At 39.6% G+C, this 14459-nt stretch overlaps 1 protein-coding gene across 1 annotated transcript; it reads left to right on the top strand.

The window, feature by feature from the left end:
- Positions 1-5865: 5865 nt before the first annotated feature.
- On the top strand, positions 5866-13580 carry timp2b (TIMP metallopeptidase inhibitor 2b). Its single transcript, XM_044181314.1, has 5 exons — positions 5866-6266; positions 11413-11513; positions 11605-11710; positions 11839-11963; positions 12087-13580. The coding sequence occupies exons 1-5, from the start codon at positions 6137-6139 to the stop codon at positions 12282-12284; spliced, it is 660 nt and encodes a 219-aa protein (XP_044037249.1). The 5' UTR covers positions 5866-6136; the 3' UTR covers positions 12285-13580.
- Positions 13581-14459: the final 879 nt, after the last annotated feature.

Genomic DNA, 14459 nt, shown 5'->3' with positions numbered 1-14459 from the left:
ATGCTGTAATATACGAGTGCGCTCTCTCCTGTGGTTTTAACTCAGTGTACTGACGCTTGACATGAACTCCGTTGCTTAAAACAATACCTGCTCTCATGACCTCAGCCATTTTGCTGCTGTCCAGATCACTAAAGAAGGGTTCATATGCATATATCATTACTATGAGTAATGAAATGAAGGTCTGTCAGGGAGCAATATTATGCATTTGCGTAGGAGAAAAAAGGAACTAAAAAGTGTTGGAACTCTGTTGGAAATTATTCTGTTAAATGTAATTGTAATACTAGATTAAAGGAAGTGTTCGTCATTTTTGGAAATACGCTTGTGGTGGAGAGTTAGATAGTAAGATCAATATCACTCTCACGTTTGTTAAATATAACAAGTAGTCAGCAGCGTAGCTTTACACAATGACTGAAAACGGGGAAACAGCAAGCCTGGCTCTTACCTACTGTAACAAAATCTGCCTAACAACACCTCAAAAGATCACTAATTAACACGCTATATTTCTGTGGTTTAATCTGTGCAAAAACCAAAGAGTAAAAAAGTGTTATGTGCAGGATTATTTCCTGGCTGTGACCAGTAACTTCCTTGAGTCTCCGCTAGTCCCAGCCAAGAAATAATAATGGCACATAACCCCTTGTAAAATGTCGAATTTTAATTTTTACATTCTGTATATCTGTACAGATTAAACAAACAAGATATAGCATTTTAATTAGTGAGCTATCGAGGTGCTGGTAGGCAGATTTTGTTACCTTCAGACAACCAGGCTTGTCCCCCTTTTTCCAGTCTATGTGCTAAGCAAAGCTAACCAGCTATTTGCTGTAGCCTTCTACTTAACAGGCGAAAATGGGAGTTGTATGGATCCTCTAATCTAACTCTCTGCCAGAAAGCAAATAAGCGTATTTGCCAAAATGTTGAACTATTCCTTTAATTAACAAAGCATCTGCCCTGACCTCCTATTCTTGTGTCACCATCAGTATGTTGTCAATGCAGTGTTGGGTCTTGCTAAAATAATTCAGATTTTGTTATCAGTTAACTTCTTTCCGTGAAATAGTTAAAACTCAAGTTTATCATCACACTTCTTCTTCCCAACAGAACGAAAACAGCAAACTTCAAAAATGTCGGCTTTATTCACCATCATCAGATAAGATACTGGCTGTGAAAGGGTTTGCGTATACAGGGGTTTGATTAAAGATGATAGCAGTTTCCTCTTGATGAATCATGGAATCTTCCCAAGGAATTGTGTTTTCACCACATACCAGACTGTCTTCAAGTCTTCCTGCATTTCTGCTTCACACAACTGACAGTAACACTTTGACAACATGCAGGCCTACATGCCTGGGCAGGTGGGATAAACAGCCAGATATAACACACAGTGACTCATGGGTTTCTGAGAAGAGTGTCTGTCTGTGTGGCTGCACCAAACCATGACATGATTGATAAATTGCAAAGATTACATGATCATTTTGTTTATATTTTTAAAGATGACTGCTCCACATGCACTCGGGGTTAGGTGTTGAACAAACTCAGGATGGTTTAGTCGGATACAGGAGAGAGTGCTGTATATATAACTGTGATTCATTCACAGATAATCTTGTGTCAGGCTGTGTGCACAATGTCATGTATTCACCAAGATGGAAAGAGGGAAAGTTTTGATATTTCATCACAGAGTAGACTTGTTTTGCTGTGAGTAATATCTGGCTGTATTTTCATTGTGTCATTTTACCCACCAAATAATTAGCCCCACATGTTATGACATGCTTTGTTTGCCCCAGTATTTTGAAATTATATTTAATTGGTCTCATGAACAATGATTTAGATAATCTCATTTAACCACTTGAACTCCAGTACTCTCCCGAAATTTCCCAATTTCCCCTTATGTTGCAACCAAATGTGTTGTGATAACAAAAACACACAACAACAACAAAAAAACAAACAATTCAACTGACACGGCAGGAGGCACTGTGCCACCCTTAATTACACGAATTAAGGGTGGCATATAGAGTCATATATCACATTCATAGTAAAGCCATTAGTTCCTTCATAGACAATGGGTGCTGTATGTGTATAGGAGGAACATAGTGGTGAGTTAGTGTTCATGTATGGAGGAAGTTGTATTTAAGTCTTAAGTGCAAATCAAAACCAAAGATTTTTCACAGCTGCACTATCACACAAAGTAAAATTCTAAATGTTCCGTAATTTCAGTGTAATTCAGCATAATGTATTTGAAAAGTATGGGATCTTAAAGCTGCACTGATACATATTTTCAGTCTACAATGGATCAAATAACTACATGTAATGTGAAAGGAATTAGTAGTGATGAACCCACAAAGAATTATTACCTGACCACAGTTTCCTTCAAATTTACAGTGTTTTAACATCTTTCAACATTGTTTCGATTTTAAGGCCCACAACTACTGTTTTGATTCACTCACCACTCTCATCAGCCACAGCAGGCAGCTGTTTTCAGCAAAAAAATGCTCTGATAAACCCGTTTTACGCTGCCATCCCAGCGCTAATTTGCTCCATATCTGCTGGATGTGTAAATAAGCAATAGCAACTTAGTTTTGAGTTGAGTTGAGGTGATAAAATGTCAGTGTTGTCTTTACAGTTTGTTTGGTTGCCCCCAACCAGCCAAAAAGAAAATCTAAATAATGCTGTTTTAACTACAATTAATTATAAAGTTTGTCTGGCTTGATTAGCTTCACAATAATCTTTTAGTGAACATACAGTAGATGTGCTGAAGGGGCTGAAGAGGTTAAACTCTTGCACAACACCAACTTTCTTTTTAAATTGTTAATCATTTCAAGTTCTACCCCAGACATCCTAGTCATGTACTGGCAGCAGTGTTGTGCTGTAAAGGAAATGACTACAATAATTTACATTATTTTGGTCTGTTACGTAAAAGTGATAGTTCCTATGACTGCAAACATTAGTTACTCAGGCAACAATTCCACAGAAACCACCTCAAGGCACTGATGATGCTTTGGACACACTGTTAGCAGACTGGTGGCCGTTACATTGTGACACCACACTGAAGACAGTTCAGACCCCAGAGTCTGATGTGATTTTAATGGTCTTTTTGGTCTTTCAAACTGATGTTTTCCTCCTGCCCCTGAAGCAAACACTGATTCATTGTCTCACATTGTCACCAATAAAATGTGAATAGCTGTACTGATGAATGGAAAATGAATGGATGGGAATTACCCCTGGACAATGGCTGGGTCACATCAAAACAAAGATGGCATGGAGGAGGGAGCGGAAATGCAGCAGGGGGATGGATAGTAGAAAGAGCCATGTGGTGGTCAGGTCATGTGGGATGTGTGCAGGCAACAGAGGGGGTGGGAGTCAGAGGATGTGGGTCACTGCCACAGCACCCACCAGTTCCCGCAATGAGACCCTCTTTTTCTGTTTTGCCGGGCACTTCCTTTTGAGAGTATTCCTGGCCTTGCAAGTCTGTAATTTAGAGGATGGAGGTTCAGGCCATTCCTAAGCCCCTTTTGCCGTTTGTAGTGGGTAATGTACACAGGGGGCTGCTTACATTGCACTTCTTTGACAAATCCGCCCTCTTTCAACAAATTAAAACCAAATGTTGATACAATAATCCAGATCTTAACTGGCAAGTAAAACCCCGTTCTAAAGGGAGAGTTGCAGTGTGGGAAATAGCTCAGAATGGTCATGCTGTGAGGTCATTTGAAATATACCCAGGAGCCGGGGACACGGCTGTGATCTGAGCAGAACCCACCACATCAGTCAGCATCTCAGTGCAAAGGAAGCCGACTGTTTGGACAGGGGGCGCAGGCTTAGCCCAGAAAAAGGCGTCAGCTGTTCCTCTTATGCCTTTGGTAAACTGTGGAAAGAGACAGAAGCATATTTCTACTCAATTGGTCTTGGATGTGTCACTTCCTTTCATGTGTCTTAATTTCTGCTCCACACCCAACATCTGTGTCGTTGTCTGTGCTACGTCTTTTGTGCCTGGTAACTTCCATCCTACTTACGAGTCATACTGGCTTGCAAAATTCTGTCACTGTCATTTTCCTTATCTAACTGATTGCATTCTTACTCCAGTGCTAAAGGCAAAGATAGAATGAATGAATGTCCAAATTTTCCATTAGCAAAAAGACACAGGGGACGTTTGTCATTACAAAGATGACATTAAATGGGTTGTCCCGTTTTCCTCTCTGCCCTTACTCTCTCTCCCTGCCTCCCTGTTTTTACACAGAAATCAAGTAAGAGAGACCTGTGGAAAAGCAACCAGGCAAAAATGCTCAACTATGGAAAAGAGTGGAAATATTTGCCAGAGTAGCCAGAAGGCTGACAGTCGGTGGCCAAATATGATGTCAGGGAGCGAGGCAGCCACAGCAGATACAGTCCTCTCTCTCTCTCTCTCTCTCTCTCTCTCTCTCTCTCTCTCTCTCTCTCTCTCTCTCTCTCTCTCTCTCTCCTCAGTCCCCTTCATTATTTATCATCAGCTCTAATCATCACACACACCATGCCCTAACTGTGATCTCTTGCTTCTAAGCCAGAACCAACACGGGAGGCCACAAACCTTAAACTCTTGAGATCCTCAGTTTCCTGAGGTGGTGCTGCAGTGGTGAACTTTCCAACAAAAGAGCCATCTATTTTTGTGCATGAGTAAGGGATGAGAAACAACTAAAGAATTTGACTATAGCATAATGTTTCTTTCACAGAAGGGCGGATAGGGGTTTGGGTAGCTTACGTTGGGGGAATCGCCACCAGATTGAATCTATTAAATTTGAGGGGATGATGTCACTTCTCTCCACTCCACCACTCCTCCTTCGTTTTTCCTCAGTATTTTCATCTGTTACAAAGTGTTTTAATAGTTACTGAAACTGACTGTGCATGCATAAACACTCTCACTGAATTAAAACCACAGATTACTGTGCTGAGGATTACTCAGCAAGACCCATGTCTGAAGGCCTAGGCTATTTTCTCATCTATGAATGAGCCTGTTATTAGTATAGACATACAGACAACAAAGCTGAACAAAGATAGGTAAAAAAAAAAATAAACACAGAACTATTATGTACATACAAGTAGATGAAAAAATAGGTGCATATATAGCAACAATGACCAACAACATACAATGTCTATATACAAGTCAAGTGTTTCTGTAAATTGTAAACAAATACAAATAGTGCAAAGAAGAAAAACAAAACAGAGAAAATACAAGACAAGGTTAGAACACAAATCACAGCACAACTGTGAAAATTATTCAACCTGTATTGATACCGCAGGTATTGTAAGATACTGTAAGTATTGTAAGGTTACTGTTGCTATTACCACAGCCACAGCCTAAGGATGGAGATCAGCATTTTGGGAAATATGCTTATTCACTCTCTGACAGAGAGTTAGATGAGAAGATTGATACCACTCTTATGCTGTACGAGAGTATCAATCTTCTCATCTAACTCTTGGCAAGACAACAAAAAAGTATATTTCCCAAAAGGTCAGAGCATTCCTTTAAATGAACTGTGGATGTTCATGGTTTTCAGGAAATTAGTCCTATTGACTTTGATGACTCCTGGACTGTTCCTTTAGGTCATCATCAGGCCAAAATGTCCTCTTGTACACGCACATAAAATAATCAAAATTCATGACAGTCCCCCAGACAATCCATTACAGGAATAATATGTTGAAATTTGGGGAAGGTTCTAGATGAAATGGTTTCAGGGTGGAAATGCTGTGCGTGTGTGGAGCTTGACTTAACATGATGTGTGTCACCCCAATGTGCAATCATCCACCTCTTCATGCAAGTGTTGTGACAGAAGGTGACGGGGGCAAAGGGCGGAAGTGAAAACTTTGGGAGCCCCTGTCCTCCACAGTGCCTCCTGCCGTGCTCACTGGCTGAGACCACAGCAGGGGAGGAGTCTGCTGCGGTAATAAAAAGCGGCTGCTCCTGACGGTAGTGGAAAACAGATTTTGGAGGAGTGTCTGTGCCTGAGTGTAGTCTTCAACGGGAATGAACTCTCTCTCATGCATTGTGCATCACATACTTTGACAAGTGGACCGTCTGTTGAAGCTGAGGGCATTTTTGGTTCATTTCCTTCCAACTGCACAACTTCCAAAACTTTTTTCCACCCCGAACTCTTTAATTTAAACAGCGTAGTTTTCTAAGATGACCTGGACGGCGAACAGTTGTTTTGTCACTCTGGCCATCCTGTTTCTTTGGCGAGTGGAAGAAATAGCAGAAGCCTGCAGCTGCTCCCCAGCGCATCCTCAGCAGGCGTTTTGCAACTCAGACGTCGGTAAGTTGATTCACTGGGTATAAATGAATGAATATAAAGCAGCATTTAATCGTTAATTGTTTGAATATATGCTATGGAGGATCATTTCATTTATTTCTGACAAAGAAACTGTAAACGCTGAGAGGGAAAACTTGCCCTGTTTACAATTACAGGGGGAGGAGGATGGACTTTTCTGTCTCTCAATATTTTTTTCCACTTCCATCCTCTCTTTTTTTATATTCTTGAGTCTTGATAGTTACAGATAGGCTATATTGTTTAGCCTACTTTCTGATGTACAGTATGATAGAAGCACTACATGTAAAATATTTGAACCGTTTTTATATGATTGCTTACAAAAGTTTCCCTTCAATAACCAGACATCCAGTCTGATAAGCATCTTTGCCACATCATTGCTTCTTATGAAGTTTTTTTTCCCGTTATTTATAGCCTTTTACTGTTATTTGTGGAGTGTATGTTTCACAAGAAAACAGGTAGTATTTCCCACTCATCCTGGTGAGTAAAGCGTGGAGCAAGTAATGCTAAAGATCATGCAAAAGAAATCATTCCTGCCAAGAGGTTTATGATGAACTTCCTTAATGACTACTTAATGGCAATTTAATTGACTCTTTCTCAAAGACCAAGCTGATAGTTTCCCTCTTATTTGACCTGTTAACAAAACACTGCTTGTTGCTGCCTTCAACACAGGCCTTAAGCTAACCAGAGTCTCAACAGTGACCAGCTTGTGCAGCTATTTAAATTGGGGTTTGCTGAGGGTCTTTTTTCTTGGTTGTGAGCTGGCTGAGTGTGTGTGGTATGTATACAGAAGCTGGCTTATTCAAAGGTTTCTCTTTACCTTTGGATTCCATGGCTCTGGAGGGTGAAGAAACCACATTATCCTGCTGGAGAGTTTACTGTAAAGGGAAGTCTGATTTTTTTTATTTTTTTTTTATTTCAGCAGTTCCTTTTTACCTTTTTCATTAAGATTATTTCAAATGCAGCCAAGTAGCTAATCAAAGACACAAAGAGATAGAGTGAGAAGGGAATTTCATTTAATTTGGGTCTAACTATTTCTTGTTACAAATACAGTATCAAAGGCTATAGAGTGGCTATATAGGCCACTATTCCTACTACTCCTACTACTGCTAATACAAAAAGTAATTTTTCCACTAGTCTTACTTTTATAATGAAACATAGAATTGATGACATGTGATACTACACCAAATAGCAAATACAGAAGATAAAGATAAAATTCAACTCTTATTTTAACACAATTAAATGATTTCTAAGCTTTAGCATGAAGATGCTATTACTTTTCTCACTTCAATAATTTGGTCAGGTAGAGGGCACAACCTAAACTAAGGTGCTGGTAGTCATTGGTAATCCCAGACAGATTAATTTCATCACAATTTCTGAGGTCAGGTCCTAACATGACTCGCTCTGCTTCAGCACCATGGATAGACCCTCCTACTAACATAAACCACCATTTTGTCAAGGAGATCAGCCTTTCTGGCCAAAAGGTTCTTGTTTTTGCCTCACCAGGAAACTTCATTAGTAAGAATATCACACCTATATATCTGCTGTATCACAGGAGAGTTTAGTTTGTGAATTTGCACAGCTCTTTTTCTAAAGCTAAAGTTCAGTGAGAAAACTCGTTCATTTGTGATTTACTGGCTGCTACACAGAAAATGAATGGGTGGCTGAGTTTGCGAAGTGATGAGATGCTTCATTCAAAATGAAGGTCATTATCTACCTCTGCCTTTACTCTGTAGGCTTTTCTTTCAGTTCAGTTGAATCACTTTTATTTTGATTTCTGGTCTACTATCCTCTGAACTGTAGGCGATTGACATTTGTGTTTATAATAAATCAAAGTTACCTGGATAAAATACAGTAGTAGTAGTATGTAGAAAATAATTTGTATGGTATTCCCCTGCTGTTACTGCACAGTAAGACATTGCCTTGAGGAACCCCTACTTAGTCTCAGACAGTTTACTGAAGTGAAAGTATTACTTAAGTTGCACAGACGTAGAGTCAGTTAGAGTGTCTGTCTGGTGCCTACGGAAAATTACTCAAGATCATGAATAGCTTGCAAACTTAACTTTCAGAAAAATCTTTACAAACTTTTCCTGTTCTTCCCAAGTTTAGAGTCTAAACTACACATTTGGGTGAGGTTACTGCATCATCAGGCCCCTTGACGCTATGGGGGGCAAAGTCAAGACACAGTAAAGAGTAGAGGTACAAGTACTGACTTAGTATAAGTGGGTAGCAGAGTAGAGCCATTCATCTAAAAGTCAGACTGTAGTTTTAACTGGTTACCTACCACCACTGCTCCTATTTCACTAGAGCCTGACTTATTATTCTCTCCATTCCAGTATACAAAAACAAAATACTAGCTCAGCTATAGTTATAAACATGTAGTTCAATTTATCTTGTCAAAACAGACAGAGCAGGGACAAAAAAATCTTTCCTCATAAATTGAAATCCATCCCATGGGTCTTTGGCTGAGGCAGAGGAATGCTGGGCGGTCATATGCTGTGCTCATCATGTATTTGCAGTTTCTTTCACAATTCTTGGTGATTATAGAGTGTACCTGTGCCGCCTTTTTGTGAAGAAGGAAAACAAATCATTAGATCTTGAAAGAAAAAGCTGGCTTTAACGTGACTTCCGGCATAAACACAGCCCTGCGCTGCAAGCTGTGTAAACAGAGCTGCATTAAAACTAGATTGAACTTGTGCATGCTCTCTCAACAGCTGCTTTAAACCCCAGCATCACCGGTGATAACGCATTGCATCGATCTGTACAGCAGGTTCATTTAAGTAAACAAATGGATAATGGTGGATTGAATCTGTGTATCCTTGGAGAGGATCAGAAGAGGAGTCAATTCGAATTTGTAGTTCAGTTTTTCACTTTCAAAGTCTGACCACTTTGTGGCTTCTCAGGGAGGAAAATGGATGTACAGGCCCTGCAATTACATGACATGCATTTGCTTTCTTCTCTTTGTCTTTTTGTTTTTTAAAGCACACCCATGACCACGATACTACATACAAAATAATGTGTTTATTGTTTGAGTAACTAGAAAATTAGATGGTTCCTTTTTTTTAATAATACCCAGTTTTCTGAAACGTATGATTTTTAAAGGGCTCGGTCAGCCTGTTCCAGTAAACATCATCATGTCCTGTGAGAATTAGGTACACACTGTATATCAGTACAGAAAATCAAGTCATATTTCTAAATTACTTCAACTAGAGAAGTAAAACATGCACTATACCACCTCAAGCCATAGCTTAGTAAGTAATTATTAGGGCAATAAAATGAGAGCTTGTTTTATATTTTATTGATTATTGTTTATTACTTAAATAACTGGAATGTGGATGTTCTGCAAAATAATGAATGGAAGAATTATTATTAGTCTTTTTTTGTAATGAAGAGCTAACCCTAACCCTCACTAAGTTGTTTTTAAAGCCCAAATGCTCAAATTATATATATCATGCACATAAGCCACATATTTCAGTGGGTTTTTTTTGTTATTTTACATACTGTGCATATTTTCACCTGCCCTACTTTACACTGGTAGGAGAAGTGAGCTGTGTGTGATTCTGCACACTCAGGCGAAGGGGATTACCACTAATCCCCTTTGTAGCCAGAGAAGTTGGAGAGTTTCTCAGCACTACTCGCTCCGTGTGTTTGAAGCAGTTTGAGATTTGTAAACCAAAATCATCTTCACTGGTGCAGTTTGTCATTCTAAGTCGTGCCTGTAGTGTGTGTACAGCTTGTTAGTCAGTGTATGTGCTACTTCACAGCAGCTCTGCAGCTCACAGAAAAGCACACTGCTTGCACAACTATGGTAATAACCAGTAACTAGTATTTTGAACATTTTCCTGGCTGCAAATTAAATCCTCTCTCTGTTGTTCTCTCTACCTCCCCTCCTCTCCCTGTCAACTTGTATGTTTGTGACAGTATTGCTTTGAAGGGCTGTCTTCACCCTGTACACACAGGACGCTGTTAGGCTAATGCTACATCTGCAATGTGACTGCTATTCCTGTCCGTTCTCTCCTCCGTTCCCCTGCTCAGAGAATGCAACCATCCTCAACACTCCATCACTCTCTCCATCTGTGCACACGCTCTCCTTTTTTCCTGTTTGTCTTTTTTTATTTTTTTTAAGGCTCGACTCTTTAGACCCTTAAAAGGAGATGTTCTCTAAGCCTCTGTTGTCATCAAATTAGGACACATATGGCTCACAGCTTCATACCTTCATCGTCATATGAAAAGGCTTGATCTTATTTGGTAAGGAAGCAGGCTAGTGATGGTCTGAAGCAGTCAGTTGCTGCCACCTTGGGAAAGCAAGGACTGAACTGGGACTTCAGAGAGAACATCTGGTTAACATTAGCTCTGTCGCTGGTCTCCTCCACTTAAAAGCTTTATTTTGAATATGATTTTGTAAACCTCTTTTCAGTGTAGTAGTCATGTGACTGTGCAGTAATCACTGCAACTTGCATGATACCGGTAATCCAAGGGTATTTAGCTACGAGTGGCATATGATCAATGCTGTATTGTACTTCGTTGTGGATTCATACAGCCAAAGCAGTGTTTGTGAACACATATGTCATATTTTTTTGTTAATGCTCAGTATTTGAACTCAGAGGCTCATCCGTATGGCTCTGATAATATTTTTCCACTTGAACGGTTATTTTTTGCCCCCGTCCTAACCCCTCTGAATCTGGGAGCTGCAACTTCAGAGCGCGGGGGGGTGTACTGCATGCAAGAGAGGTTGATTTGCATGTCAGCACCTCTATCCAGACATAGAGGCAGGCCCAACAGAGAGGCCTGGGGGGCGAGGGGAGAATTCTAGTTCAGCTTTTCAAAGACTGCTGACTAGCTTCCTCCTGTGTCGGCCCAGGAGCCTGGGAGCAGGCAGCGCACATTCCTCCCTCTGATTGCAGCTGATGAAACACTCATGTGCCTCTGTCTTCCCAGCACCTGGCACATGCAAACTCCTCAGATCCAAGCCACAGCAATGTGTTGTGGCCAACTCCTGCATGCCAAACCTAGGCAGGGCTTAGATCAGATACAGACAGACCCAGATCCAGCTCGGTTTTAACATGACAATAGTGTTTTACTTTGTCTTCAAATGCAATGAATGTAAATGTGGTTTGTTTTTGTTTCTTTCCAGTTATCAGGGCGAAGTTAGTCGGAAAGCAGGAGGTTGACGTTGGCAATGACATCTATGGAAACCCCATCAAACAGATCAAGTATGACATCAAACAAATCAAGGTACATGGGATAACATTGTCATTTTCATGTTGGGGTAAAAACTTAATTCCTATATGAATCTCAATGTTCTTTTCTCTGTTTGAACTGTCAGATGTTCAAAGGTCCCGCCCAGGATGTTGATGCCATCTACACTGCTCCCTCCTCTGCAGTATGTGGAGTGACTCTGGAGACTAATGGCAAGGAGTATCTTATCACAGGTATAATGTTTTACCACATTACAAATCACACATTATAAAAATATATATCAAATATTGTTCCTTGGTACATCTTCATATCACTTTTCATGCCATCTAACTGCCTCTAATGCACTCTCCTTCCGCTACAGGCAAACTGGAGACTGACGGGACAATGCATGTCACACTGTGTGACTTCATTGAATCCTGGGAGGCCACAAGTGATACTCAGAAGAACAGCCTGACACAACGTTATGCAATGGGCTGTGATTGCAAGGTAGCAAAAGTTGAAGGATATTCAGTAGTTAAAGTAGAATTACCACAAACTAAAATAATCTTGAAAGATGCAGTTCTTGTTGTAGATTGAATCACTGATCTTGGTCTCTTTTCCGGCCCTCAGATCACTCGCTGCACCGCCATCCCCTGCATGATCAGCAGCCCAGCGGAGTGCCTGTGGACGGACTGGGTGATTGAGAAGACAGTCAATGGAGAGCAGGCCAAACACTTTGCTTGTATCAAGAGGAATGATGACTCTTGTGCCTGGTACAGAGGGGCAGTGCAGCCCAAAAAGGATTTCCTGGACATCGAAGACCCTTAACTCCACCACTGTCCAATAGTCTGAGGATGTCTGCAGCTAAGATATACTAAGATATGAATACCAAAACTACAAATAAATACACAAGTCAAATTCTTATATTGTTTTTTCTTATTAAGAAAGCCATAAGGTGTGTGCTCTGTGGTGAGGTTGAAGAAATGTTTTTATTTGCAGGACTCATTATGTTTTTTAATCAACAGTCTTATGAATTCAGCACTTTCAGACACTTCTACCCCTAAATCCAAAGCACTTCCTCATAAACCACTTCTCCCTCAGCTGAAATAAAGGGATAATCATCACAATTCAGTATTACTGTTCATTGCATTTTTGTTCTTGCGCTATTCATTTCCTTTTTTTAACCAAAGGTATTGTTTAAGGTGAACAAATATTCTATAATGCAACACATACATACCTATAACCCAAAGTGTAATAATTCAGTGAATCTGTGTTCATAAATAACATTAGCTGGCAATCGGCACCCTGATTTGTGACAGCAGAGCTATCACAAGGAACGAGTGCCATCTCTCGCCTGTCTTGCTTCAGATTCTTTCTTGTGCTGAGTATGCAAAACATTTCCCCTGGGGTTTTTTGTTGTTGTTGTTTTTTTTTTTTTTTTTTTTTTTAGAGGTGTGGCAAACCCCTTTTTAGTAAGCACAATCAGTGTGTTTGCTAATTGTTTTCTTTAAATAATCCTAAATAGACAAGAATGCACTTTGAACACAATTGTCACAGCAGTCATATTGTCTCTAATGAAAAATGTCTGAAAAAGAGGATTGAATCCTCGATTTTGTATTTTTTTATATTACAGCTCTTCTCTTTGTAATGCTTTAGTGTAAGAACATATTTTATTTAAGGAGGTTATTTGATTCATCATTCTATTGAAAAAGCCCACATTTTGATACTTTTTGTGACAAATGACACCATTGGTATTGTAGAAAGAGAAGACCAAATATGTTAACTGTATTAGCAAAATACACACATTTTATATGCATCAAAGGTCAAATTGGAGGCCTAATTGTCAACTGTCTGACTATCCTTTAGGACAGTGAATTAAAGAACATATTGTAACCAATCACCCATTTACTTGCAGAGCCTTTGATATGACCGTAAAAGTGTTGAGCAAATGTCATGTGACTTAAATAATTAATATGAGAGTGTAAAAAGATTCTTCATTTGAAACTGTAGTCAAGTATGATGTCTTGTGCTGGTTTCACATGAGATGTTTGAAATAATTTTTGCATGCATGTCCAACTGAAACAATACTGTACATTTGACTATTATATTAAATGCCGAACCGTGTTTTGATGCTTTGCACTGGTTATTTTCACATCAATGGTCAATGGGTGCAGATTGACAAGACTCCAGCATTCAGCTGTTATCACTAATTCCAAAGGATTTCAATTCATCAAAGCATCAGAGTGGCTTTGTTTGCTAGTTATGTACATGAAATATATACAGATTTTGTTTTAAGTGACTGAAGCAGAAACATAACTTACATAGTATTAGTCCAAACAGGCATACATGGTGCAGGGAGAACAGGACTTCACTTTTGTTCAAGGGAGGCCCAAGTCATACAGAAGGCAACAGAAAAAAACAGCATAATAAACCTAAGTATCATATATAATTTTCAACTTCTTAAATCAGTATTTAAGAGACTTAATAGAGACAAGGACAGTAGTTACAGTACCATGAACTGCTTTGCGACACAGTAACAGCAATCTGCTGCCGCCTAGTGGAGACATGTGACAAACATTCCTTCACGAGCATGTATGTGCAATCATCAAACATGATGCTCTCAGGATTTCACAATATGAAATAATTGAGAGTTAATTACAGTATATAGCACTGCAATATACTGCATTTGTTTGAATCTGTTCAAAGGAAATGCAACCTCAATATTTTCTTTAATGGTGCTATAAGAGGAGTGACTATTTCTGCGCTATACTAGTTTGTTAGTTTACTCCTACAGCATTAATTAAGTCTTCATGGAACGGGTTACCTAATATGGATGAAATCAAACATTTTACAATAATTAAATATTTGGTAAAATCAGCAGCAATATGGAAATTGACACGAGGGAAGCGATTAAATTCCTCGAGGGGGTTTCATCTGAGCGTGAGGCAGCTTCGTTTCAGCACCATGATGCAAGCCTAACAGAACAACACACAACAATAGAGG

This window comes from Siniperca chuatsi, linkage group LG21, assembly GCF_020085105.1.
Source record: "Siniperca chuatsi isolate FFG_IHB_CAS linkage group LG21, ASM2008510v1, whole genome shotgun sequence".
Taxonomy (NCBI): Eukaryota; Metazoa; Chordata; class Actinopteri; order Centrarchiformes; family Sinipercidae; genus Siniperca; species Siniperca chuatsi.
This window is presented reverse-complemented; position numbering and strand designations above follow the sequence as displayed.

Coding starts and splice junctions, on each gene's coding strand:
- timp2b (XM_044181314.1), top strand. CDS start 6,137: ATGACCTGGACGGCGAACAGTTGTTTTGTCACTCTGGCCATCCTGTTT. Junction 6,267..11,412: donor GTTTTGCAACTCAGACGTCG/GTAAGTTGATTC, acceptor GTTTCTTTCCAG/TTATCAGGGCGAAGTTAGTC. Junction 11,711..11,838: donor CAAGGAGTATCTTATCACAG/GTATAATGTTTT, acceptor CTTCCGCTACAG/GCAAACTGGAGACTGACGGG.